Below are 27,951 nucleotides of genomic sequence, written 5' to 3'. Positions count from 1 at the left end.
GCACAGAAAATGATCGTCAACGCTAGCGTAAAGATCGCGACCCCATATAACGGCGCTTCAGGGCACACTGCGGCGTTAGTCGCTTCAAATCCGTTAATTGTGACATCCACGCGAATTCCCCAGAACAGAACAGAACAGTTTGCAAGTCGCGCTTACAACGAATCGTACTGAACTCAATTGAATGGCCTGCTAAAAAGCATAAGCAGTCGAATTAACTACACACAAAGCCTAAGGCTGTGATATACCTACATATATAAAAATAACTGAGCTGTAGACTTGCCCACGCGCTGCTTGCTACACTCGCTTGCCAGCTCAATTTGATTGCTCAATGATGCAAAGCGTATGTTTGATTGTGTGGGCTGGCCTCGTTGCCAGCTGCTGGGCAGCTACAGTGCCGCCACCGCCGTTGATACAGACTCTGAGCAATGGTGCTGACATAGGACCTGAGTTTAAGCTGGAGCCCAATAGCAACAACAACAACAACAACAACAACACGAGCACAGTGGAAGGTACGTACCTTAAAAATAGACGCAACTCAATTTGTGATTCGTAATTGAACACGTGAACTAACTTAAAGTGCATTTAATTCAGTCAAGCATTATATTTATATTAATTTTATAACAACAAAAAAAAAACTAAAAGATCTAGTCAGCAAAGCAGTTTAGCTAATGCGCAGCTTTAACACTTAAATATTTTTCAAGTTCAATTTTTAAGTGAATAATTCGTGTCAAGCGCAAAAACCTATAATTAGTTGCAACTAAAAAAAAATAAAAGTTACATTTAATGAAAATGCCTTGAGGCACGTATAATTCAATTGCAATTATTTTTAGAGCAGTTATAAATATTTAGTGGATATTGACAATCATTTTGAAAGTCTAAGCGAATACAAATTTAACTAATTAATTTACAACCTTGTAATATTTATAAGATGCAGAGAGTTTTTCAATTGAAGATTTTTTCAAGTGGAGCTGCAACTCTAAAATAATTCATGTTCTTACCTCAATGTCTTAGGCACTGCCTAATGAAGTTATATTAAAAACAGTGGATTTTGTGATAAACAAATGTTTATACAGTTGTTGCTTGCATTAAACAAATAACAATTAATTAAAACACTTTAAGATTTTAACAAGTTTTTAAAGCCAATAGAAGATTTAAAAGCGACAAGTGCTAATTGTGCGTCCAACACTTAAAAGCGAATGCGGCCCAAGCCTCTAATTATACAAAACAATTTCATTGACAATTAAAATTAACAGTCCAAAAGCGCGACTTAACTGTAACGTGCGTCAGTGTCGCCGTCGCTCTCCTGGTGCGGGGAGGTAGACATCATTCGCTGCATATTAAAGAGAAATGTGGCAGAAGCGCTTCCAAATGCAAAACTTTATAAATAAATATACATTGAAAACTTATAGAGATGCAAACAATTTATTAAAATTAAAAGTTGATATAAAAAGAAAAAATGTGAGGATGCAGCCAACGCTTATACACACTTTGACAAAAGCCAAACTTAACGAAACAACTTTTAGGCCAACTCGTTAGATAGTCCAACAGATTGGCACCGCATACTGAATTCCTGAGATCGACCTCATTGCACCACTTGAAAACACCCCTTTGTTAATTTTTCTAAATACAAAGCGTATAAAAATATATGCGACTGCATATATTAAAACACATATAGCAGGCCTAAACACTTATCGGGGACTTACAAGGCCCATTATAGAGTCAGCCAAACGGCCGCTAATGTATCCAGTGTATGTATGTGCTTAACGAGTGACTTCCAGCTAGTTGCGTTGTTTAGGCATACGCTTAAATAAATCTAAATAATTAGCAGCGCATACCGGTAATGCCCGGTAGCGTTTGCCTGGGCGAGTGCCAAGTGGGTCTCACCAGAAACAATTAAAAAGCAACTTATGACTTATTTGATGTCAATCATGCCCTTACAGATGCGCAATTCTGGCGACGTATTGGCCTGCAGCAGCTGGAGAAGATTATACGCAAGGCACAGCGAGCTAAGGAGCATTCATATAGATACAAGGCAAAGAATATAATCATTTTCATAGGCGATGGCATGGGGTTGTCCACCATAAGCGCTGGTCGCATCTACAAGGGTCAGTACTTGAAGCGTGGTCATGGCGAAGAGGAAACATTATCCTTTGATCACTTCGACTACACGGGCTTGGCCAAGGTAATCTATCAAATAATTTATGCAATGACCTTCCATAACTCTCGTTCTGAGCTTACGTATATTTTTTTATATTTAATCGTCTGTTTTTATTGAATCGTAATCTAACAGTTCCTTGAACTGTTTTAGGATTGCACGTTCCAAGATACTCTCGCTGGTTGGTAGGTCGTTACAACGGAAACGGGAGCGGCTGCACAGCCTTATTAGCATTCGAGCGAGGCGGTTAGAATGTGAAGAAAGTTTGTTGTAATATTTTTCCTCGTGTTATGTTACATCTCAGACTGGTTGAATATTTTGGTCTTTATGTATGTTTTCGTTTTGAACGTACCACGGTGCCCCGGTGATATTCTAAGGATCTGTGGCGAATAAGATCACAACTATCGATTACATATATCGATAGCCAAAAATTTTACATTTTCAGAGTAACACAATACCATCTAAAACACACAGTATCATCCAACACTGGAGAATGAACGATCTAGAAAGCACGACACCACAAACAACCCTCTCGCCATGAGAACATTCATTTAAAACCAAAATTGTGATATACCAAGTAACAATAAACCTTGTAAAGAATCAGCATTACCAAAAACGTACCGGCGCCATATTCTTGTCGAGCGTTTGTCTGGCTCGAGTTTTACCATGCGGTTCAGGCTTCCATCCTTGTTTAAGATGTTAAAGACTGTTTTAGCGTTAAAATCTTTATCTTGTAGCGCCTGAGTTATTTCTGCAAGTATTACATCTGATTCTATGCCCTTTAGGACCACTTGCAAGCCCTTACTAATTTTTAATTGATACCTGGTAAAGTTCATTTTAATCTCGTTTAGATGCTTCGATAATATTCTATAGCTGTCTTCTGACTTCGTTTGAACTTTTGATTCAGGAATATTCATATTCAAATAAAAGGAAACTTCTCACTTAAAAACGTTTCTCTTCCAACAGACTTATAACGTGGACAAGCAGGTCCCAGATTCAGCGGGCACAGCCACTGCAATATTCACGGGCGTTAAGAGCGATTATGGTGCCATTGGCATGGACACTACTCGCTCCAAGCTGAATGCCAGTCAAGGACGTCTTGAATCCGTCATGGACTGGGCACAAAGCGCAGGCAAACGTACCGGTGTGGTAACTACCACACGCATTACACATGCCACACCAGCGGCCACCTATGCGCGTGTCTATAATCGTGACTGGGAATGTGATACTGAAGTGCCCAATGAGTCCGTGGGCATACACAAGGATATTGCACGTCAGCTGGTGGAGCAGGCGCCTGGCAACAAGCTAAATGTTGTCCTGGGTGGTGGTCTATCTCCTATGGGCGCGCTTAACTCCAACGAAAAGCGCACTGTAAACTTTGAAGGTGGCACCGAGCTCATTTGTCAGCGTGGAGATCAGCGTAATCTGGCCAATGAATGGCTGGAGCAGCATACCAACGACAGCAAGCCAGCGGCTTTGGTGAAAACACGCGAGGAATTGCTGCAAGTGAATGTGAAGGAAGTTGATCATTTGATGGGCTTGTTTCGCAACAATCACATTACCTATGCCATAGCGCGTGAGCAGGGTGAGCCCTCGCTGGAGGACATGACCAGAGCCGCAATTGGTGTGCTGGAACGCGGCACTCAGTCCGCTGGCTATGTGCTTTTGGTTGAAGCTGGACGCATTGATCAGGGTCATCATCAGAATTATGCACGTGCCGCCCTTCATGAGCTATACGAACTGGATCTGGCAGTACAGGCGGCGCTTAATGTAACCAATGCGGAAGAAACGTTAATCATGGTGACGGCAGATCATTCGCATTCTGTTACCTTTAATGGTTACCCCAAGCGTGGTGCTGATATCTTGGGAGCTGCTAATTTGCACAGGCCCACCGATCCCATGGTGTATGAAACCATAACATACGCCAATGGACCGGGCTACTTTGATCACTTGGCCAACGAAAGCAAGCGAGAGAACAGTTCCAACTTTTGGGCGCCGTTCAAGCTCTACACAAAGGAGGAAATAGAGTCACCCACGTATCGTCATATGGCCACGCTGCCGCTAAAGGATGAAACCCACGGCGGCGAGGATGTAATTGTATTTGCCAATGGTCCCGGTGCCAGCTTAGTGCGAGGTGCTTTTGAACAAAATTATTTGGCTTACGTCATGAGCTATGCTGGCTGCATGGGTCCCGCCAAGAATGTTGATGACTCTTGCCAGAAGCAAATAAGTCATGGTAGTGTCCACAGTGCTGCTTCGTTAACAACTGCAACCACTTCTCTTTTATTCCTCACCACATGGCTTCTAAGCTCTTCGTTTTCCTTAAAAGCATGTGTGCGTTTGCATATCTAATGCATATACATATGCGTGTTTTGTTATGTAGTATTTACTTAACTTGGCAGCAGCTAATCTAATTAAATTAGTCAATAAACTTACTATATACAATAGAAGCGTTACTATTCCAGCAAATTGGCGCTACAAACTCAAATGTTATCATTTGCCCCGAATATGTTTGAATTTTAATGAAAATACTAATATTGTTATCGAAATACATATTCGGGCATTCGCCCGAATAAGAATGGTATTTTAACGAAAATACTAATATTGTTATCGAAATTAAATTAAAAAATTATAGTTTCATTGCACGGCTGTAAATTAAAATATTTTTATAGATTGTTATTTAAAAGCAATTTGATTTTTTATAGGAATATTAAATTAATTTACTATAGTTCACAAATACACTTTCGCTTAACTGGTCGCTATTTCGCTTACATAGAAGACCGAAGGCATGAGGACTTATTAGCCACCAGAACTGATAAATAATTCGAAAACTTTCAAGTCTTAACCTGCCTTGGCAACTGGAACGGTGACCTTGCCAGCCGCTGCCTTCGGAGTCGCCTCAGGTTCACTGTCCAACTTCTTAATGCGATGCATATCAACACATTGTCTGAACTGCGTCACTTCCTCCATACATTTCAGTGTCTCGCCTGGATGCGCACGGTAGCAAGCGAGCAGCTGTGCTTTCAGATCCTGACAGGGAGGTGTCTTGTGGGCGGCAGCAGTGCTTACAAAGCGTTTGTGCACATTCTCCACTGCATTTGCGTACTCTGATTCCATAATGGTGTTGGTCTTTTTTAGATTCTCCTCCAACTTTGCCATCCGCTGTTGCCAGAGCTCGTCGTTCTTCTGCAGCTGCTGGTTCATTTGACGTTGCACATCAGCAGCGCTAATTGTGTGTCCACCACCCTGCACATAAACTGGAGTGGGGGCTTGATAAACCACTTTTGGTGCAGGACTGCTAACTGGAGCTTTGACTTGGGCTTTTGGCGCCGGTTTGGACTCTTCTGCAACGGCGGCATGCTCTCGCGCTGTAGTAAAAATAAAGTTAAAGCTAAAGTTAATTTACACAAACAAAATAAACAAATCATATTTGCAAAGGGCCATTTGTTGCATAACACATGGCCCGGCAAGATTGGATAACTTTACCCTGCTGTGAGATGCCCTGCTTGAGACGCTTTACCACATCATCGGATATATCCAGAACGCCAGTAGGATTTTCAATAGAAACCGAACGTGGCTCCCGAGATTGTTTTGCACCCATTTTTGTTGCGGATGGTCTGATTAGTGGTAAATGATGAGTTAATCGAATAAAAATTTGTAGTTGATTAATTTTTGCAAACGATTCAGGATTATCGATTTATGACATTCCGCCAATCGAAATAGTCAAGAAACGCAATATAAAGGATGACTTTATCTCAGAGTGCCAAAAAAAATAATACATTACAAACACACATATATATATGTATTTATTCTTCGCACTCGTAAAATGCACCTTAGAGTAAGCGAGAGTTACTGCACAGAGGAAAATATCAAACCGCCATAAAAATACTAAACAAGCATAAATATACTAAACAACATTGGTTGCTGGTAACCATTTAAAAACGAAAAAACAACAATTTTTAGACTGTTATCTAAAGTTATGTTATGCTATCTTCAAAATCAAAGATTTTATTCATATTAGCGTTTTAATTTTTACCTTGTCGACAATTAGTTACATTTCATTTTTATTGTGTATCTAATATTTTTTACTTTGGATTACTTAATAAATAATTATTTACCCTTTTTGCTTCTATCATAGAATTGTATGTATAGTGTGTGTGTGTACATTATTAAATTAATCTCCTTAAAACATTTCTCTTTATGTTCTACAAACTATTGAATTTGGAGTGATTTTGTGTGTTTGGCTAATGAAATCAGATTTACTTCGATATTTTATGCAAGGCGTATGTAACTTGTATTTTTCAAGTTGATGCAGAGAAACTTTTGCACACCTAGTATCCTTTTGATTTTTTTTTACATACGTCTTAATATAACAAATAATTATAATATTAAAAAATGTTGTCAGTTTTTTTATGGAAAGAAATTGTTTATTATTGTTCTTGTCTGTGTCATATGTGTGCGAAGCAAGGATTTTTTTTATTTCAACGTTATTATTATGAATTTGATTTTACCATTTTATTTTATATCACTGTTGGTGGTTTGTTTATGCATGTTCCATATTGCAAATACACAATATATTTGCTTTAGATTAATTAGTTCAAAAATTCTATAATCAATATACATATACACCTAATGATACAAAATGTTCAAAGGGTGTTTGGTTTTAATTTATAGTATGTTAAACCTTTTACGTTTACTATAATGCTTATATTGTATGGACTTGACATACATATACCGTTTAGTCAGTTGGTAATCAATTTTCATAGTTTTTATATTAAGTTTTCATTTTATTAATAAATCGCTAGTTATATGAATGTTTTTTGTATGTATGCTAGAAGGAAAATCACACAATGTTAATATTTATTTCTTTTCTGTCAAGTATTTTATCATATGTACAATTATTCGTTTCTGGTGGCTATTTACTGTTATAACTAGCGAATCTTCAGTTTCGCACTGGTTTGGATTCTATCTAGGGGAATCTTAGTTGTGTTAAAATTTTAAAGATAGTTGCCGCTTGGTTTTGGTCAAGTTACAAGGCGAGCGTTGCAAATAAATTACATTTTTGAAGCAAACTTCCTGTAAGTGAATCAAACTAAGCAATAAACTGAAGTCAAGTGAAATCAATAAAGAAATGAAAAAGCAATTTGTAAGAAATATCACGTAATGCATATTTTATTAAACTTGCTGATATTAGTTTTTATCGCCGTCGTCTTATAATTGTTCATGTATAATCGCTTTGCTAGGTTTTACATTTTTACGTGCTTTTTATATGCGTTTCATAAGATAAACTGTTGTTTTGCTTGATTTCTATATCTCGTTCTTTTTTTATCCACAAATCTTGACTATCGCAATTTAAGTTTTACATTATCGATACATATTTGTTCTTTTTTTTTTTTTGTTTTATTTTTTACGGCTTGGTATTACTTATAAACAAATTTTATATTATAGCTACAATTTATTAGCTAGCGTTCTATTTTAATGCGTGCCCGCAGCTCACGCCCCCTAACGTCTTAGGAAACTAAACGAAACTATATATAATATGCATATTTCTTTAATGCAAAATATATATGTTATATGAAATTAATAATTAGTTACACAATTAATGTTTTTAAATCGAGAAATACGCATGAAACAAGACTTGCAAATTATAATGAACACATACATATACATATATATATTATTCAAGGGCTTATAATGTATTAATTACATATTATAGCGACACCTAGCATTTTCTACTCGGCACTCCAAAAAAAGGGGGGAGGGGGGATTTCTGTAACCTTGCGATTTGCTTAAAAGGTATTGTGTTGGTGCCCAATTAACACATATGTGAATATGTGTGTTGTTTGTTTAAGTTGCATTTTATTTGCATTCGTTTTTGTTTGTTATTAATGCTAAATTTCTAAACTAAATATTAGGGACACTGGCGCGCATGTTGTGTCCTTTGTTTACTTTACAATCAAGCTTATATCTTACATTCAAAATATTTGATTTAATAATTAAATATAAATGTTTTGTAACTGCATATATGTATATATGTATATGTTACTCATTTAATATAAATTTGCATTTGTTCAGTTGAGTTTGTTGATAAGTTTATACGCTTGTTGCTGCTGTTTTTGCTATGAAGTTTGATTGCGAGCAAAACAAAATGCAAAATGCTATTTTAACCAAAGAATTTTTCTTTATCTTGCATTACGGCAGTCTAAATGCTAAATACATACAGAGAGGGAGTAGAAGAAAACAGTAAATTATAAATAACTTTGTTTCTCTGATATACTGGTGCTGCTCCACAACAATAAGTTGACTCTGGTTGATATTCTTAATATTGATTTATTCCACAGGCTAGACATTGGTCAACCTGTTTGCTTGTTTGTCTATCTGTCCCATTTGCAACTTCATCTTTTTAGCTCGTTAACACAATTTACGAATAATGATAACTGTTAGTTAGATAGATCTGTGGCCTGCTTCAATTGCATTGCATAGTTTCTCTTTTTTGCCACCGACTTGCAATCGTGTAACAACTAAAATTGTATAAGTTAAACTAAATGTATATTAGTGTTAAGTTTTCGCCTTGTAACATAAGCAAAGCAAACAAAAAATTACATATGTATATTAATTAATTAATAATAATAATGATAATAATAATAAAACGAAAATGTACAAAAGGAAAGCGCTGCTGTTGGCTGCTTAATGCATATGTATGTTTGTTTATGTGTGTGTGTGTGTGTGTGTGTGTGGGTGTACTTATGTTTTTATAGGTTGAACTAAGTGTATGTGTCTATAACTGGCGACCAGGTCGCTGTCGAAACTTTACATCAAATCGCATATATACAATAATTTTTATATATATATGCATATATAGAGCGTAATATACTAAGTGTGTTTGTGTATTTGTATATATATATATATATATATATATATATATATGTATATACATACATATATATGTATATATAGTGGCTGTGTTAGCGCTGCTGCTGCGTCTGTCCATGTCTGCGTGTATGTAGAATGCGTAGGAATCGCATGCAATCGCAAGCACCTAAACAATAAAATATTATTTAGCATTGCGTACATCACCAACGCCGACGCCGCCCGCCTGAAGTCCGCCTCCTTGACGCATGCGTATCGACGGTCGCCGCTCGGGCGTATCATAAGGCTGTCGCGACGAGTTTGTGGCCGCCATTGAGTCATCCAGATTGTGTCCACCATTGCCTATGAGCTGGGCATTGGTGCTCGCATTAGCACCACTCAGTTTGCCCAGCGTTTGTCCTGCACCCGAATTGCTATTGAGCAACTGCTGTGTGCTGCCACCACCAGCTGTGTTAACCTTGTGCTGTTGTTGCTGCTGCTGCTGATGCGAGACGGCAGCGGCGGCCGCAGCGGCTGCAGCAGCTGCATCTTGTGCCTGACCCTGGCCATCAGTGCCGTCCTGTGCCTGCTGTATGGCCTGTTGATTGCGCTGGCCACCAAACTTGAGCAGATTCCAATCAAACACATAGTCGTATGTAAAGCCCAGGCGATGGAACAGGTTGCGGAACAATTTTCGTAGATGGCAGTAGTCGGGGCGTTGATCGAAGTGCATTTGTCGGCAAAAGTTGAGATAATTGACAAATTCACTGGGGAAGCCCTTGCAAAGCACCACAATCGATGTGGACAGTTTCTTTTCGGATATGCGTTCATATTTCTGACGCTTATTGGCTGCCTTCAAGCCCTGCCAGGGCAGCGCGCCCAAATTAAAGTACATTAGCACATAACCCAGTGATTCGAGATCGTCACGTCGCGACTGCTCAATGCCCAAATGTGTATTGATTGAGGCATAGCGTGCAGTGCCAGTCAGGTTCTTGTTTTCCCGGTAGGGTATGTGCTTGAGCGAGCGAGCATCGCGAAACTTTTTGGCCAAACCAAAGTCAATAATGTAGACCAGATTGCCCTTGGTGCCCAGACCCATTAGAAAATTATCGGGCTTTATGTCACGATGTATAAAGTCGCGAGAGTGTATATAGTCAATGCGCGATATCATTTGATCGGCCAGCAGCAGCACTGTTTTAAGCGAAAATCGTCGCGAGCAAAAGTTAAACAAATCCTCCAGTGATGGACCAAGCAGCTCCATGACCATAACATTGTAATCACCCTCACTGCCGCACCAAATGATGCGCGGTATGCCAATGCCGCCTTGCATTGTCTTGTAAAACTTGGATTCAATATGCAGTTGTGGATGCTTGGTGCGTATGCATTCCAATTTGATAGCTACTTCCTCTCCAGTGTTGATTGTTGTGCCCAAGTAGATGTCGCCAAACGAACCGCTGCCAATTTTGCGTCCCAAGCGGTATTTGTTACCCACACGCAGCTCCATTTTGTCAGTTTTTAATTTTCAAGCGTGTGTATGTGCGTGTGTGTGTGTGTGTGTGAGTAAACCAAGGTGTTTGTGTGTGTTTGACCACGACCAACGTTGCCTGCATTAAACCAGAGAAAGAAATATTTTTTTTTAGTTTAAATTTCTTTTAAATTTTTTCAGTAAGACATATTGTAAGCAACCATAAAAACCTTGCAATAGCTGTTATACTGCGTCTTATCCGTACTCTTGCTCGCTCGCTCTTTTCCTCTCTTTTTCTGCTTTTAAGCTAGTCGCTATGCTTTAAAGGCGCGCTTGATTAGACTTCGACGTTGGCGGCAATAAAGCTGATTTAACTGCTGTAATAAAAGAAAGCTTCGATTAGTTATTGTTCTTGTATTTATACATACATATGTAATGTATTAATATAAATGTATATCTTTTATTTTTATTTGTTATATGGAAACCAAAGTAAATTGTTTACTTGTTGACTACTGCTGCTTTAGCAGGCAAGTGACAACTATCGATTACTTTGCATTCTTTCTCTTTGTCCCTCTCTGTCTCACTCTTTCTCCGACAAGCACAATAACAATCGTTAAGAAGCTGGCGACGTGCGATGTCTCATTTAGATAAGAACATTTATGAAAACCAAGCTTTGCTCACGTCTATTCTATGCTCACACATGCACACATTTGCAAATGCATATACATATGTAACTGTGTGTGTGCACTTTATGCCAAAATGTTGTGCTGCATTTTATCTGGTGACGCTTTAAACTCACAATTGTTTTGACGTTAAGTGCTGAGTGTCTTGAGCTAAAAATAACAGCAACAACGCACAGTCAGAATTAGCATTACACGATGAATCAGCTGAAAACATGAAGAAGACCCAAGTCAAATAAAAATAAATGCAAGCCTAACAGCTAAGCTTTCTAACAGCTCTAAACTATTAAAAAGATAGAAGATAAACAAAAATTGTCACTAAAAAACACTTTCAGTGGTGAAAAGCACAACATAACTCACAAAATGGAGTCGCAGCTCAGCAAACACACAAAAATTACTCCTTTTGTTGGTTGATTGTTTGGTTTTGCTTTCTTCAAATAGCTGACACTTACATTATACACTCATGTACATACCAACACATACAAGCATTTACACATACAAATGCACACAGTCATGCATATGTATGTATGTGTGGCTATAACGGCTGCTTTCTTTTGATGTGGGCAGACAGACATAGTCTGACAAGCAGCCGAAAACGCACCTACAATAACAGCGTTTAGGAGTGTGTGTGTGTGTGACCCATGAAGCTGGGCCAATTCTAACCTCAAAACTGGTCAGACAAGTGTAATAATGTTGTTTGCTTTCATTGTTCTGTGCCGATTTATAGCACTCTGCACATGTCTCCAACATTGGCTTCGTTTACACAAAAAAAGAGCGTATCGTTTACCGTTTCACTGCCCACACTTAATGCACGTTCTAGTTTGTTGTTCTTGTCATTTGGCAGGTTCGCGCGCAAGTGAGACAGAATGACACTCTCCCCGCTTATACCAACACATGTTTAACTGCGTGTGTGGGAGAGGTGAGAGACGAGAGTTTGGATGTCAGGCGAAAACCGAGCCTCTGTCGGCAGCAACAGCTGATCATGGTGGGAGTTGAGAAATTCTTACTGCTCCTTGCCACAATATAGCCCAACTACACGTGCCACACACATTTTGTGTGTGCAGTGCATGTGATCCCTGTATATTCTTGGAATATTTTAGCTTTTGTGGCCTCTTTACAATTGCAAAACAGTCGCACGTTGCGACTGGGCGAGCAACTTGCAATAAAAAAAAAATAAAAACAAAACAGCTGTACAAACACAGTTGCTGCTTGGGCCGATAAAACAATCTATGCAATTAATTTTAAAGTCATCGGAGCCTACAGTTACTGGCCTTGCGGACGAGGACGAGAGACAACGTAAAACTAACAAATGCATGTACGCTCTGTTTTTTTGTTGCTATTGTGGTTTTTTGCGTGGGAGTAGAGGAGTTTGGGGGCATTGTCCTACCTTGGCGTGTATGGGAGTCACTGTTTGGCCAGGCTGCTCCTCCACTGCTGCTGCCGTCCCTGCTACTACACTTTCGCACAAGATTCCAGCTGAAACATGGAAAGGGGGCACTGCGTTTTATTGAGTTTCAATTTCACAAGAACCAACAACTGCAACACTTTATATCGACGTCATGATAAAGCGCATCACAAAAGGAATCGCAATTCATTTTGTATTTTTGTTTTATAATTTCGTAGTTTACACACATTCACAATTGCTTTATGTTTTATGATTTTCATTTTCATTTGTTGCCAACCTCGCGTCGCTTTGTTTGTTGCTACGCGTTGCTTTATGGCCGTGCAATGACACTAGCTTAACATCTGTTTGTTTTTGCAACAAAGAGAACCGCCAAAAACATTAAATATGTGCGCTTTTTTAGTTTTTAGTTAAGATTTCTCGCTGACTCAACACACACAAAAAAATACAAACTAGTCGTTTGCCCTGGCAGTCAATGCACACATACAATCTCACAGACGCACAGAAAACACCAACAATGTACGTTTATCTCGCTTGCACTTGGGCTATGCTTATTGGAAGCACGTTGCTAGCGTTACTACTCTGGCTTTCCGTTTTCACACCAATACATGTAAGAGAAGAAAAAAAGCAGCCATCACAGCAGGCTTTTGTTACTTCACTTTTCACTATTTTAGACGCGCATACAAGCAAACCAACTACTTACGTTTTGCGCTTTTCGTACACGTATTGCTTAGCAATTTTAGATTATTTATTCATTATCTTTCATTAATTAATCGCTCTCCATGTTCTTTTAACTTCACTGTTAATCTTTTATTTTTATTACTGTTAAGCAGCAGTTTGAGGTTGCCAGTTAGTTGGCAACTAACAGATCATGTTAAATACATTCGATACTAATTGCTAACTGGCTCGATGCCTTGTGGCGGGTGACCGATAACGACTAGTATTTTGATAACTTTTTAACAATGAAATTCTCAAGCATTTTAAATTTACTTTTAGCTAAAAAGAGAAGCTTCTTGTATTAAAAAAGTATTATCATTAGTTGTGTTGTAGTATTTTTGTCAGCAAGTCGGCTATAGGCAGTGCTGCCAGAATCTCCGAAGCAAAAACTGCTAGATTTGGAAAAAAAATGCTAAAAATTGTGTGAAAATTGCCAATTAAAAAGGAACATGAATTCTGTATCTTAAATATCTAAATCATACGTATTTATTTTTTCTAATTTCAATCTCGTGCGATGGAAATTGAGCCTCCTTAACTTTTTTTTTCAAAAGCATAGCCAAAAAATAAATTTAGCACTGCTGCGTTTTCCAAATCACCTTTTAAAATATTTATATTATAATCAGGTGGTATTATTTTTTTTTTAATACATATGTTTGTATGTCTACCTGCTCATCATTTATAGATTGAAACATTTTTCGATATTGCAATTGTCGACTGGAACTTTTGAAAAACCATGAGTACCATGTCCGGTAACACTTGTGTACATGATTTTGTAACGGCTGGCTAAATAGAATTTCAGAAGTTTCAAAGAAGGAACTGACTTTTTCAACTCCGTGTACACTCTCTTTTGAGCCAGTCATGAATTTTTGCAATCAATTGTAAAAAGGTATAAAAAAGGACAAAAAATGGTTAAGAAAAATAACAAATTTCTAGATTTATAATAAAATTGCTAGAGAAAAATTAAAAATTGCTAGATTTGTGGCTAATAGCATTTAAAAAAATAAGTGGCAAATTTTTTTTGAAAGTTTCCAGAAATAGCAACTAAATTGCTAAACTGGCAGCACTGGCTATAGGTACTGGCCGATTCATATTAATTTGCAACGCTGCGTTGTCTGAGCTCGTCACTTAGAGGGTTTATGTATTGCGCGCGAATTTGAAATTTGATTGTTTTACTTTAAAGGTAATTTACAATTTACTGAAAAGTATATTCAAATTAATTTTACATTATATAGCAAAATTAAAAAGTTAATTTAAAAAACTGTTTAAAATTAAGCGTATTATCATTTTAGTATTTGTACAATTCGACGATCTTTAATCTGATTGGCTGTTATAAAACAAAGCGATTTCAAGAAACAATCAACAACAGCGTACTTGCTGCAGCTCTCTAGCGAGCACACACATACACATGCAGGCAATTAACGATCGGCGAATCGCAGCGCAGCACGAACGAGCAACAGGTGAGAAACAATAAAACAAAATGACGGAGCTGCTGGGAAATGTATTCTTTGTTGGTGTTGACTCTATGCTTTTGTAAAGTATTGAGCGTAGCTTACAAATGAGTTTAATGACAGAAAGAGAAAAAGAGTAAGATAAGAGAGAGAGAGAGAGAGACCTTAACTGTGTGTGCCTGTGTGTGTATATAAGTTTATTGCTGCATATCTTTGAATGTATTTCCTGAGTGTTGTTGTTTGCTAAATATTTCCGCAACACATGTCGTACGGCTGTTTTGGAATGAAGCGAGAGAGGGGCATGCAGCGTTTTTCTAACATCGGCAAAGCATCATCGTCATCGTTGCCGACTTCGTCTTAAAACGAATGCGCCATTTGGTTTCGTTTAGTGGCGAGTAGAGCAGAGCGCTTTTAAGTGCCCCACCGTGCTCTGCTCTGGAACAAACCATTTGGGGCGGCTTAGATCAAATAATGTGATTTCATGCCAAGTCGCAAATTGTCAAGCGGTCGTCGCATCCGCCGCTGTTGCATTTTTCTGCGACCTTTTGTCGCTGCTCTAGTTTGATTATGAAATCAAAATAAAAATAAAAAAAAATAACAAAAAACAATTTTCATTTGCCTTTTGGCTTTTTCTATAAAAGTCAAGCAAAAACAAAACATATTTTAATTAAATCAAGCTTTTATATATATTTTTTGCATATTTTTTCAACGCGCAGTTTGCTTATTAGCTAGCTATCTTTTGAAGTTTTGCCGGCAACTTGCAAGTGAGCGGGAGAGAAGGAGAAGAAGAGAAAAGATGAGAGCAGAACAACTTGTTAGATGCTGTCATTAAATTGCTAGACACGATTCAATTTTCCAATACTGCTGCAGTTCAGCGAACTGCACTGAAAAAGGGGTTCCAGCTGGGGTGTGTTTGTTATACGAGTATAATTTCCAATTTGATGCCTTTTATGACACTTCAGTTTTGTTTTTTATGCTTGCTTTTTTATCACATGAAACGCTCCACATGGGCCACGATTTTCCAGATCTTAAACGAATCTAGTAGGTATTTATGATTTCGTTTATGCATTTTTCGTGTGTTTTATGGCTTAAGATATACATTTTTGTTTCGGCGTTTTTTGTTTCACATATTTTTATATAGATATTTGTATTTATAACCTGGGCCGGCGGCGTTTGAATTCAAAAGTTAATTGAGTTGTAAAAATTATAAAGTTGTAAAAAACATAACAAACACTCAAGAAGCAAGAGTTGACGAGTAAAAGTTCAGTGTATAGAGTTATATACCAATTACTTCCAGTTGAAACCAGTCGAAATTCAAAAGCCCACAACATAAATAAGCATCGATACAATTTTATGACCATGAAATGAATAGCGTCTAGTTTCGTTTCAAAGTCTGAGCTCTTTTTGGTTACAGATTTTTTACGATGCGCTTGAATTCTTATTCCACAGCCCCAAAGTCATAAGCGAAGCAAACTGTCGCCTAATAAAAAGAAAGTACATACCAATGTCTTAAGTTCACCTTCGAGACAATTAGGGGCTGCACCCTCTGTAAGTGACAAGTTTATCGATCGGCTACAAATACAGCTGCAACAAGTGGCCCCATTGGGGGTTCTCAGTCTTGTTTGCGTTATTCGATCTGCAGTTGTTACCCCCGTTTGGCCTGAAGGTGTCATAAATCCACATGTGGTTGTAAGGTGTTACTAATTTCTGTTGCTCTCTTCATTTTGTTATTGTAGCTGTCTCGCTCTCTTGGCCTCTTCCCTTGCTGTCACTCGAGAGTCGCTTGCTGGGGCCAACTAATTTCACATGGACATGTTAATGTTTACACGCGTACCGCGATTTTAATGTGCGTGCGCGCGCTCGCCCCCGCCGCAGCTCCGTTAGGCAGGCCGGCCGACCAACCATATGCAGTCTTGAGCTTATCTTGCCGATCGTTGACGAACCCGCACGGCCAGACGAGCGTCGTCAGTCCTCAGACTGATCCAAGATCAGTCGCAGTTTGCTTGTCACTCGTGTCGCGTCGTCTAACTTTACGTCTTCGCTTCCGTCTGTGCTTGGATGTGTGTGTGGCTGGCTGGGTCTGTTTTTAAATTTCGTGTGCATCTAACTGCAATTGCAGCTGTAACTGTGCCGTCGATATTTTCTCTCTGTGTGTGTGTGTGTAAAAGAAAATGAGTACGGATACAACCACGGAGCGGGTCAAGCCCGTGGAGACTCTGGTGTTGGCCAACTATGCGCTGAAGGCAGAACAAAAGCGCGCTGCCGGCCAAACGGGCCGCAAGGAGGATGAGCGCATCACCACCGCCGTGATGAAGGTGCTGGAGGGCTATGACTGGAATTTGGTGCAAGCATCTGCCAAGTAAGCTTTCGCAAAAGAAATGCAAGAACTTCATAATTATCAAGAGTTTAGAATAAATTATATTATTAAAAAATCACGTTTCATTCCTTATAACCCTTTGCATAGAGTTGTAATCTGTCTGGCTGTGTCCTATAGTCATTTTAATGGGATTGCTTTGTACAGAGTGCTTAACTATTGCTTTCACTTAACTTTAAAAATTTAAGTAAAAAGTACGGCAATATTTTTTTTATTATACTTTTGGTTATTTTGGATTGATACTTAAGCTGTGTATACCCGCTTAACTAAGCTGCTTTGCCTTATTCCCTTTGGCACTTTTTATGTTTTATTTAAATGAACCGCAAAAAAAGTAAAACACGATTGGGAATACGGCGGCTTAAGTAAATATGACAGAATTTGCACATTGGCACATTTGCATACCAACACACACACACACACACATACACACACATGAGTCTATATAGTATATATCTATATATTGTGATTTGAAGAGTTAAAGTAGAAGATACAACAATAAATGTGAGAAGAAATACGTTGAAAATGAAGACGACAAATCAATTCAGGCATAAAAAGCGAATAAATATGTTTTTAGCATTAAGATGCTAACTGCTAACAAGCTGAGCAGACAGTGTTAAGCCCAAGGCTAGGGAGCCGGGGGAGAGGTGTGTGTGGTGACGCTGCAAACGGAGCAGGTGTAGACAACTGTAAAGTACAAAGCCAAAACCAATGAAAATAAAAAAGGAACAAGCGAGCAAGCAAGCAGTTGGCAAACATTGTTGACACTTGACATGTGGAAAGCCAAATGTGGCAAGTGCAATGTTGCTACATGGGTTGACAGGCTGGCGCCAGCAGCAGTACCAGCCACAGTTGTAACAGTCGTGAGAAGCAGCAGCATCAACCGCGCCGCAGCTTTTGATCCTGACCAGGCTTATGGCCAGTGCTTAGCACTATTTGCGCATCGATTAACGCGTGCCCCGAGTCCGCTGTCTTTAACCGAAAAGCTCTGACTCATGATTAGTAAGTAATTTTAGCACAGCTGAGCTCTGGCAAACATCCTTGAACAGCACCAGCACCAGCACTCCCAGTCCCTATTGTTGTAGTTGTAATTGTTGCAAAAGCGCAATCGCTGTCAAGAACACGTGTGTGTTTGCACAAGGATATGAGCGCCATTGCCTTTATCTGCACAACATAGCGTGTGGTTTGAATGAGCTTTCCAGCTCTATGGCCTCGTTACTATTTATACCTGTCTCGCTCGCTCTGCACACACACACACACACACATAGTAGACAATGTTTACCTTGCGTTTTATGCGCCTGTTTATTTGTGCCTTAAATGGCTCAGGAAATTCTCTTAGCTGGGAATCTTTTGACCTGAAGTGGGGGCACAGGCACACTGTAAATATTAAATTATTTTTAATTGGTGATATCGCTTTCTGCAAAAATATTATAAAGCTTATCAAACTATGGTAAATATAACTAAATTTAAATATTAAATTGAATTTATAGCAAGTGCTATTAAATTTATAGCACAGCGAAACGCCAAACCACAGAAATTGGTTTTGGTTAAATAAATTGCGCATGAATCATCAGAAACAAAATATAATAATAATAATAATAATCAAATAGTTACAGTCGATTGGCGCTTTGCGTTTGCGGTTTTTGCATTTATATTAGTTGAAACGCAATTATTTTGTCACTGTGTGCGCCCGACTTTTATAGCATTTCATGGGGTAACAACATATTAGCTCCAGCACCCCATAGCCCCATGTATGTTGCATTCGAGCCCCCCATTTTGTCAGTTTTGAGCGAATAGCTTCAATTTTTATGCGCTGCTCTAAGTGTTTGCTTGGCGATTAGATAACACGCACGTTGCAGCGACTTCGGCAATAGTAGCATTTACACACACTTTGGCGACGTTGTAAATAATTTATTGCTTATCTGAGGCTCTTGTTATCAAAAAAGAAGAAAACGAAGAAGAGAGCACCACCAGGTGGGGAGCCAGGTCTGATATCATCCTAAGCGTACTTGGCGTGTGTTTTGCTTTATTTAGTTTATTTTATTCCTTTTTTGGGGTGCGCTTAGAGCTGCCCAGCGAATTTACATGCGCAACTTGGGCGTCTAAACCAACACTCACCTACGTGTGTGTAAGCCAAAGTGGGCGCGACCAACAAGTCCAACACGCTCTACAGCACACAAATCAACCTATGCGACATTGAGGCAAATATTCGAAATATCTGAAAAATTTATTGCCCAAATGAAATGCTCTTTCAAACGCCATGTTGCGTTCGAATGAGCGTAAGCGATAGAATTGTGCTCTTGAGAGCGTAACAAATCGTAAGTGCGCATATTGTAAACGAACTCTTATAACGATCTTAATGCATTTCTGACTCTGATTAGTCGATTTTATTTATGTCTGCATGTGTATTTAGTATTCAGTTTTATGGCACATTGAGCAAGTTACTAGAATTTTCAATAATAGTGTATGCCGTAGCTGCAGAGCCCATCAATATGCTAGCAGCTTGGGCTGCTGTACGGCAAAACTTTGGCGTACGTGCGGCTTACTAGACAAATATTGAATATGTTGTTGCTGCTGTTGCTGTTGCTCTAGCGGTGCTCATAACCACAATTGCCAGTGAAAACTTTCGGAACCGAATTCATGTCCGACTGGATTTTGCATACTTTAACGGGCCGCTAGGAACAGAGCACTCACACACACACACACACACACCTACACCTACACATGCATGTTCGTGTATACGCAGCTGACAACTTTCACGTACATGTACGCAAGTGTGTGTGCGTGCGTTTGGGCGCACAGTAAATTTGCAAAACGTTCCCCACTCGCAGCAATTTTGTCATTTGATGTGCGTTGGTTTTTCACGCTACTTTGCCTCCCAAACAAAATGGTCGCCAGCGGCAACGTCTGCGTTTTTATGACCGATTTCAGTTACAGGCAAAGGTACTCCAAGCACAGGTACAGTTGCAGGTGCGGTGACAATGGCCACAAACTCACCCACACTCACACACTCACACACACACACACTCAAAATGTTGGGATTTCCAATTTAATCCGCTGCCATGCTGACGGAAATGAAGTGGAATATTGAGTTGACATACAGCACCTTTTTTTCTCGCTCGTTGATAAAAATGTTTCAAAAATTTGGCACCCAAATTTAGGACGCACATATTTTTGTCAGCCATAAGCTTTTTGCACTAAGCTCATTGCCCAACCAAATCTACAATATGCCACACACGGGAAAAGGGCAAAGTGCACAGAATATTGCTTGATGTCCCAGGCCCAAGCGAGACACATATAGATGAGCGTGTGTGCGAGCGTGCGTGTGTCTGAGTGGCATTAACTGTGCGTATGCAGCATGTCCTTGTGCTTAACATGAAGGCACTTGCTGGTACGTTACATTTCAAGCGACAAAACTCAATGGCACAGTTCAATTTAAGCCATTTAGCCTGGTCCGCTCTGATTGCACAGCAGCTCCAACTGTACACAGGCCAACAAACTTATAGACTCCAGTTAAGAAGAGCGAGTCCATTTCAGCAGTGAAGCCGTCTAATGTTTCCGTAACTTTCTAAAATCTTGTTTTTTTCCACCATAATATTCGAAAATTTTTAATTTTTAGTTTGATTGACTTAACAGCTTGCCAAATGTACAGTTTTGATAAGAAACTCAAAAAAATATTATTTAGTTATTTTTATTAAAATTTAAGTGGGTTTATTTTAAAACATTTTAATTCAAATAGTTTTTTAATTTTGCAAAAATATATTTCTACAATATATTTAATTTTTTTTAAATATTTTATATTCCAATTTATTCAGATATGTATTTTTCTTTTTTCCTTAAATATGCTAAATACTGTATGACAGCTTAACTTAATTATATTTTACAAAAATTATATCCAATACTATAATATAACACTATAGTAGGGTAAAAGGAAAAGACTAGGCTATAAATCTAGTCGACAGGTTTTGGGGGTGGTGCCTCTTGAGGCTGGTTTACTGTTAATATTTATTTTTAAAATAATTTATTTGTCCCCAAAATTCGCTAATTTGAGCTTACCCAATACCTTTTAGAGCAAGAGCAGCTAAAACATCTAACTTGTTCTCTAGTGCATAAAAGCTATATGGACCAGCATAGACTTAAGCATCGGCGTTTGAGGCATATCAAGACATATCGCATGTCCATTAATTTTAGTGCCGCAAATGATTGAAGCTCACGGCAATCAAAACAACAGCAAGTCCGGCGTGAAGCACTCACGTCTGTTGATCTGGAACCGTGCACTTAAAGTGTCGCTCTTCATTCCATAGAGAGAAACTCGAGCTATCCTTAAAAAACTAAAAAAACGCCCACACAATTGGTTTGGTCACGGCCTCGCGCTGCTCGGCTGGCCATTGATGAGCGCATCCTCTTTGGCTCGAGTGCGCTGACAATGATGTCGAGGCTGTAAAAATAAATTGACTTGGAAATTGAAAAAACAAGCAGAAAAGGCAAGTGACAAACGAAACGCGGGCTGAGAGCTGGCGCCTTGGATGAAAAGCAAAAGCTGTTGGAATTAAATCAGAAGTTATTGGTGGCAGAGAGAGAGCGAGCGAGACAGGGATAGTCAAGGATAAGGCAAGCTTAAGGTCTGCGTGTTTGATTAAAATTAATTGAATGAAAAGGAAACATGACCTAAGTGCACTCAAAATTAAACTAAAAAGTATCATGATTTATAAAAAACCTGTACATTTTTCTATAGAAAAATGTTATTTCTAATATGCATTTGATTGGTCTAATTGTAAGTCTTGCTAACGAGTAAACGGAAAAAGTTTACCTGCTTTTCTTTTCTGTTCAAGTTCAAATTAACTTTTTTTTTGTTTTTTTTTTGTGTGTGTGTGCCTGCCTCAAGAGCAGAAGAGATTGCATATTCCTAGAACGCCATTCAATGTCAATAACAAGCTTTGCCCACTGCCGCAGTGCAAACAACCGCAATAACAACAGCCACATCAGCAGCTACAAAGTCATGTTGCCCTTTTGTAGTTGCCCCAGTTGCCGCAGAACGCTGTAAAAACAACAAAAGCTGAGCAAACGCCGCCACCAACTCTTGTGGCACATCTCGCATGTAGCACCACTCTCACGGTAGCCAGCAACTGGGCAACTGTTTTCTTATCGGCTTATCACTAACACCGCAATGTTTGGGCAGCGTTCTCTTTCTCTAATTTTCGTTTTCAACGAAAGTAAATAGAGCTGTCGCCCAGAACTGCATCCGTTGGGGGCATGAGAGAAATATGCAGACCTTACCGCTTTGGTAAAGTGTCGTAAAACGTCAACGAATGCGTGGGAATAGCCGTCTAAGCAAACAGCAACTGTTAGATACATTTCATAAATATATGAACTTGTGAAAATCGTCGCTGCTAATTGGCTGCATTTGTAGTCGAAACTTTACATGCGCCTACAAATGCGATGCGGTATTACCAGCTGTCGGGGCACTGCCGTCTGTAAAATCATTTGAACTCTCGCCATCTAAGACCTTGCGCACCTTGGCGACATTGGCTGCACTGACCAATTCATCCCAAAAATTCATTTCAGTTGTCATTGTTTTAAAGGCGCGCACAAAAACAAATCAAAAAAAAAAAAAAAAAAAATAACAAAATACAAAATGCTTGGTCATTTCTCATATGCAGCTAACGGGCACTTGAAGATATCACTTAATGAGATTTGCGCATCTTCGAATGCAACAACAACAACAGCAGTAATAATAAAGACGTGCTCGTTGCTGCCAAGTGCTCGGAACTGATGCTCGTGGGGCCAGCGTAAGAAACAAAACGAACATCACTTGATTCTGATTAGCGTGCTGTCAAGCGTGAGAGCACACACACACACAAACATATACACACTCACACGCACACACACACACACACTCTCGTATGCACTTGTAGTGACAGCAGCAGTGCATCATTTTTGCTGCAACATTTTGTGTGGAAGATGAAGAGTAGCTGCATGTCTGCTGCACGACGATACCAAAGACAGATAAGCAGCTTGCCAAGCACCAAGTTAATGTTCGACTCCCCAACCCTTAAGATTTTCTTGCTCTGCTACAATTTTTAATCGCTTAATAAACTCAAGCACAATAAGTAATTAAACGCAGGGACAGCCAAGCTCCCAACATCTAAACCTTTTCTATTTGCATAGCAAAATATTTTTTCCAAAAATTAGTTTTCTTTGTTTGCCAAGTTGCCAAGAAATTTACATTCTTCTACAAATTCGTAGGTTTCACCTTAGCCTTTGGTAAATATTGATTTATCATTAAGCCACAGGCTATGCTTTAGCTAGTTTTCACTTTATTGTTTGTTTGCTTATTGTACCAACTTGATTGAAGCCAATTTTCTTCCCCCAACTGTGACACACACACACACACATGTTTATACAAATTGGCAAGTGTAAGCCTACACACACCCCATCTAACGTAATGAAATGCAAAGCCTTTCTCAATCTGTTTTCAGTGCTTGTTTATTTAGGATAAATAATGCAATATACATGAGAGCAGCACACATAAAAGTAATATATATGAAGCCTACCTTCTGCTAACGCCCACTTGCCACGCCTGCCCGCTTGATTGAATTTTTGTCTCAATGCTTATTTTATGTGTACGACAAGTAGAAAATGTGTACGACAGTCAACTTAGAAAATCTGCAGCAGTTGTGCGATTCACAGAAACTTTTTATACTGAGAGTTTATGGAGTGGTGCAATGTCAAAAGTCGCTCTACTTTGCCTATCTATAGCTACATAAGTAAATAGAGGAAACATATTTTCTCAAAAGTCAATAGTTGAGAAAATGAGTTATTGTGATACGCAAGAGAAAATATTTCTAAATAATGGAATTATTAAGAAACTCTGCACCCCAGCGTCAAGGATCTTATGTAGACTGATTGTGAGTAAAATAAAGAGTTTAACGAACTTAAAGAAAGAAAGTATCTAATACAAATTTTAAATTACATGATTTGTTTTAGAAAGAGACAGTAGTTTGCTCGGTGATATAGTTGTTACCTGAATAAGAGATCTAAGCCAAGTTAGACTACATTTAATATGTTTTCCAAATTTATTAATAAAAACTCTAAAGTGGCAACCCTGATGCCAATCACCAGCCAATCTGCAGAATTTACTTTCCTGTAAGAATGAATTACGTGGTTGTAATAATATATTAGTGTGGTATAGTAAACTTACTGTGCTACGACTTAATTATATAAAATAATTATTAATTTTGAGTTATTTTAAGCATGTTGCTCTGCTCAAGAGTAAGTCTCAAGTTGTAGTTTTGACTTTTTAATTTGGATCACTGACCAAGAATATACCGATTAATATAATTCAAAATCATTTGACTTGTCATAGAATCAATAGCAAATACAAAATTATTACATTAAGACTTAAAATTTTATTGATATTAAACTTTAAATTTATACGCATTTAAATTCGTTTGCTATGCAATTGTAGTTTCTTCAGCTGCTAAAGCTCAAGTTAAACATTTGTTGGCGTGGCCAAAAGCATCGAAATATTTTCAAGTTGGTTCTTTAAGTAGCTGCTTGTGGTTGCTTTTAAAGTGTCGTCGTTGTTGTTGGTGTTGGTGTGGCTGGCTTGTCTTATTGTCGAGGCAATATAAAGTTTTGCATGCAATCTTCAAGTTAGCCGCTGGCGTAGCTTGTTTCGCTTCCCTCGACAAATAAACTTTTAATTGCAATTTTCAGTTTGACATAATTCGTAAATTTCCAGCAGCATTCCCAGCGCCAAAGTGTTTCAACGCCTTTTTTCGCTAATTAATGTCAAGTGCTGGAGCAAAGCAAAGCTAAAATACATTGAACTTGAGACTTCTTACATTCAACTTTGAACCTTACACTCTTGCAGGGCGCCCACTGATCGCAAAAAGGAGCACATCAAACGTCCCATGAACGCATTCATGGTCTGGGCTCAGGCAGCGCGTCGTGTGATGTCCAAGCAATATCCGCATCTGCAGAACTCTGAGCTGAGCAAGTCGCTGGGAAAACTATGGAAGTGAGTATGAGCTATAAATAGTAAGTAGTACAAACATTGTTACATTTCCTCATTGCTCATTAAAATAACTATGTGCGAACGTCGCCACTTGTCTCATTTTATTTTGTTTTTTGTAATAAATATTGTGAGCATTTTTAAAAATTAAAATTTTACAGTTCAGCTGCAGCGATAAGAGCTAGGAGCTGATAACGCAGAGCCAAAGCTGCCGACACTCTTAATTGGCAAGGCGACCAATTTGTTAGGCTCATAAATAAGCGAACATTTGAGGGCAACTGTCTACAAATTTGACTTTTGTATTTTGCAGAAATCTGAAGGACAGCGATAAGAAGCCGTTTATGGAATTCGCCGAGAAGTTGCGTATGACACACAAGCAGGAACATCCCGATTACAAATATCAACCTCGACGCAAAAAGGCGCGCATTATGCAGCAATCAGAGCCGGCAGCAACAGCAGCCGCAACTGATGCGCCAACCAGCAGCAGCTGCAACCAACGACGCACCGCCAGCAGTGGGCAGCGCCGCCTGCCCAAGTGCAACAACAATAACAGCAACAACAACAATAATAGTAGCCTAACTTCAAGCAATTCCAGCAGCAGCAATCTTTGCGCCAGCAATGGCAGTCCAGGCGCAGATGTCTTTAGCAACGAAGCCTTTATGAAGTCCCTGAACAGCGCTTGTGCAGCTAGCCTGCTGGAACAAGGTCTCGGCATGAGCAACGGAACAGAGCGCGCTCTGCTGGACTCGCCCTGCTCCACGGCCAGCTCGTTGTCATCGCTAACACCGCCTGCCACGCCCTACAGCGCCAATGGTAAGCCCACAACGCAGTGCCTGCCCAACAACTCCAGCTTATTGCTGCGTCAGCTAAGCGAGCCAAGTGCCGCAGCTGTGTCTTTGCCCGGGAGTACGGATTATGGCGTTCTGTTGGATGCGGGGCGTGAGTACATAGCGCTGGGTGAGCTCAACTACAATGGGCAGGCGACAGCTGTTGCTGCTGCTGGTGCTGGCATGCAGGAGATGGATTTTCTGGAGAATATAAATGGTTATGCTTATGGCACGCGTGGCAGCTACAACAACTATGGCTACAACGCCAACGCTGCTAATTTTACTGAGCAATCGGTGGTGGTGAGTGCTGTTGATGGCGGCAGCGGTGGTGGCAGTTCAGCTGCGGGCACGTCACACGCCAATGGAGCGCTAAATTACTTGGCCACGCCGGGCAAGTCGGCTGCCGACATTGATCCCAAGGAAATCGACCAGTATCTCATGGATCAAATGCTGCCCATGGCGCAACATGTGCCACTGGTCGGTCCCAGTGCTGCAGCTGCCTCACATTCGCCGCCACTAAATTCATCCGCCTCGTTGTCCTCGGCCTGCTCCAGCGCCAGCTCGCAGCCTATTGAATGCCTGGCCTCGCCCAATGCTTACTACGAGCACATGAACTATGCGACGACAGCACAAAATAATGCATATGCGCCAGCCAATGTGCACTATGTGCCAAACTCACAGCAGCAGCAGCAGCAGCAACAGCAGCAGCAACAGCAGCAGCAACAGCAACAACAGCAGCACCAGCAACATCATCATCTCTGGGGCACTTATGTGAATCCCTAAGCTGCTTAATTTGCGCATTTGTATCCATGGCTTTTGCTGCTGACCTTTATGGTTCAATTCAATGGCTTTCATTTATTGGTTTATTGTCGCTCTCCATATAGATTGTGCGCAATCGAAGCTAATTTATCTAAAAGGACAACATTGTCGTAGCATTGGCTATTATGATGGCCAACAGCGTTCGTTTATTTATTCCATGGCAACATACTATAGATGCAAAAGAAATTGAGTTTTTAGTTCAATAATTATATTAACTGCTTCAATGATGTTGTAGAAATAGCTTAAAAGGCCAAGCGGCTATAAATTGTAAAGCATACAGACCTGTGGCTAATTGACTTAGTTTAAGTTAAAGCTAAACTGTTTAACACACACATGTTTTAAATTATAATTAGTTTATGCATTAAATAAAGCAATATATATGGCAGTCGCCTTTAATTGGGAAATTACTATATTAAATTTAATTTGTTGTTAAAAGTGTGGTAAGTTTTTCTACAAATTGCAAATGGCTGACGAGCACAATAGCCGGTGTGATACCCTCCCTGTAATAATACTTTAAGGAGTCTATATATACATAAGTCTTAATATGCTTAGACTTGAGACACTAATTTATAAAAAATATTTTTTTCACACACATTCATCTATCGAATCGCTTTTAAATTTTTTGCAATGTAATTTTTGCGCCTTTGGGGCGTTTACAAATGAATTTTCACAAACACACACACACTTGCAATGCCTGAAAATTTGTGTAATATCGAAATGAATTCCATGAAAATTAGCACCCGCCCACCAAGTGCTTAATTTACCTTAGTAATTTTTGCCTGTGGTTTATTAAATTTGTTTGTTTGCTTTTTTGCAAACGCAAACAAAATTTAAAGCAGCAAAATGAAAACAGTATGGGAACAGCTCAATGGCAGCGTTGGCACCTTTTTTTATATTTTCCATTTAACGCAGCGTTTATTTATTTATTTGTTGTTGTTGTTGTTTTAAAGCTTAGCTCAATTTGCGCATGTAACAAGTTGTTGTTAATTGAAGCGCACACACAGCGCACAAGAAAATAAAAGAAAACGCGCATTAGTTGCTGAGGCGAACCGAAGCCAAAGCCCAAGGCCCAAAAACCAATGCCCAATGGCCAAAGCGCACAAAATGGCCGCAGACGTTAGGGAAAGGAAAAAATAAAAAAGCGGTACATTTAATAAATAAATTACATGCATAAATATTTAGAAAGTTTGCAAAGCTAAAT

At 39.2% G+C, this 27,951-nt stretch overlaps 4 protein-coding genes across 14 annotated transcripts; 2 read left to right on the top strand and 2 right to left on the bottom strand.

Moving 5' to 3' along the window:
• The first annotated feature begins 74 nt into the window (after positions 1-74).
• LOC108604372 (alkaline phosphatase 4) lies at positions 75-4,791 on the top strand. The gene is made up of 3 exons (XM_017993821.1): positions 75-509; positions 1,941-2,182; positions 3,122-4,791. Exons 1-3 carry the CDS (start codon positions 329-331, stop codon positions 4,505-4,507), a joined length of 1,809 nt encoding a protein of 602 aa, XP_017849310.1. The 5' UTR covers positions 75-328; the 3' UTR covers positions 4,508-4,791.
• A 67-nt stretch (positions 4,792-4,858) lies between these two features.
• On the bottom strand, positions 4,859-5,798 carry LOC108604373 (MICOS complex subunit MIC25). The gene is made up of 2 exons (XM_017993822.2): positions 5,642-5,798; positions 4,859-5,523 (listed from the first exon to the last, which is right to left on the bottom strand). Exons 1-2 carry the CDS (start codon positions 5,754-5,756, stop codon positions 4,997-4,999), a joined length of 642 nt encoding a protein of 213 aa, XP_017849311.1. The 5' UTR covers positions 5,757-5,798; the 3' UTR covers positions 4,859-4,996.
• Positions 5,799-6,570: 772 nt separating this feature from the next.
• Positions 6,571-13,374, bottom strand: LOC108604124 (discs overgrown protein kinase). 11 transcript variants are annotated; one of them, XM_017993416.2, is made up of 5 exons: positions 13,255-13,374; positions 12,537-12,646; positions 10,700-10,846; positions 9,228-10,608; positions 6,571-8,676 (listed from the first exon to the last, which is right to left on the bottom strand). In XM_017993416.2, exons 4-5 carry the CDS (start codon positions 10,506-10,508, stop codon positions 8,596-8,598), a joined length of 1,362 nt encoding a protein of 453 aa, XP_017848905.1. In that variant the 5' UTR covers positions 10,509-10,608; positions 10,700-10,846; positions 12,537-12,646; positions 13,255-13,374; the 3' UTR covers positions 6,571-8,595. The 11 variants fall into 11 exon arrangements, with proteins under 11 accessions (XP_017848905.1, XP_017848902.1, XP_017848907.1 ...); XM_017993413.2 differs by having other exon boundaries at positions 12,537-12,625; XM_017993418.2 differs by having other exon boundaries at positions 10,700-10,843; positions 12,537-12,625.
• A 3,404-nt stretch (positions 13,375-16,778) lies between these two features.
• LOC108601908 (transcription factor SOX-4) lies at positions 16,779-26,918 on the top strand. Its single transcript, XM_017989885.1, has 3 exons — positions 16,779-17,075; positions 24,964-25,110; positions 25,415-26,918. The coding sequence occupies exons 1-3, from the start codon at positions 16,888-16,890 to the stop codon at positions 26,712-26,714; spliced, it is 1,635 nt and encodes a 544-aa protein (XP_017845374.1). The 5' UTR covers positions 16,779-16,887; the 3' UTR covers positions 26,715-26,918.
• The last annotated feature ends 1,033 nt before the right edge of the window (positions 26,919-27,951 follow it).

This window comes from Drosophila busckii, chromosome 3R (genome assembly GCF_011750605.1).
Source record: "Drosophila busckii strain San Diego stock center, stock number 13000-0081.31 chromosome 3R, ASM1175060v1, whole genome shotgun sequence".
In the NCBI taxonomy this organism is placed as follows: Eukaryota; Metazoa; Arthropoda; class Insecta; order Diptera; family Drosophilidae; genus Drosophila; species Drosophila busckii.
This window is presented reverse-complemented; position numbering and strand designations above follow the sequence as displayed.

Coding starts and splice junctions, on each gene's coding strand:
- LOC108604373 (XM_017993822.2), bottom strand. CDS start 5,756: ATGGGTGCAAAACAATCTCGGGAGCCACGTTCGGTTTCTATTGAAAAT. Junction 5,524..5,641: donor GCAGGGCATCTCACAGCAGG/GTAAAGTTATCC, acceptor TTTTTACTACAG/CGCGAGAGCATGCCGCCGTT.
- LOC108604372 (XM_017993821.1), top strand. CDS start 329: ATGATGCAAAGCGTATGTTTGATTGTGTGGGCTGGCCTCGTTGCCAGC. Junction 510..1,940: donor CAACACGAGCACAGTGGAAG/GTACGTACCTTA, acceptor ATGCCCTTACAG/ATGCGCAATTCTGGCGACGT. Junction 2,183..3,121: donor ACTACACGGGCTTGGCCAAG/GTAATCTATCAA, acceptor CTCTTCCAACAG/ACTTATAACGTGGACAAGCA.
- LOC108604124 (XM_017993416.2), bottom strand. CDS start 10,508: ATGGAGCTGCGTGTGGGTAACAAATACCGCTTGGGACGCAAAATTGGC. Junction 8,677..9,227: donor GCGGCGTCGGCGTTGGTGAT/GTACGCAATGCT, acceptor ATACAATTTTAG/TTGTTACACGATTGCAAGTC.
- LOC108601908 (XM_017989885.1), top strand. CDS start 16,888: ATGAGTACGGATACAACCACGGAGCGGGTCAAGCCCGTGGAGACTCTG. Junction 17,076..24,963: donor TTGGTGCAAGCATCTGCCAA/GTAAGCTTTCGC, acceptor ACACTCTTGCAG/GGCGCCCACTGATCGCAAAA. Junction 25,111..25,414: donor TCGCTGGGAAAACTATGGAA/GTGAGTATGAGC, acceptor TGTATTTTGCAG/AAATCTGAAGGACAGCGATA.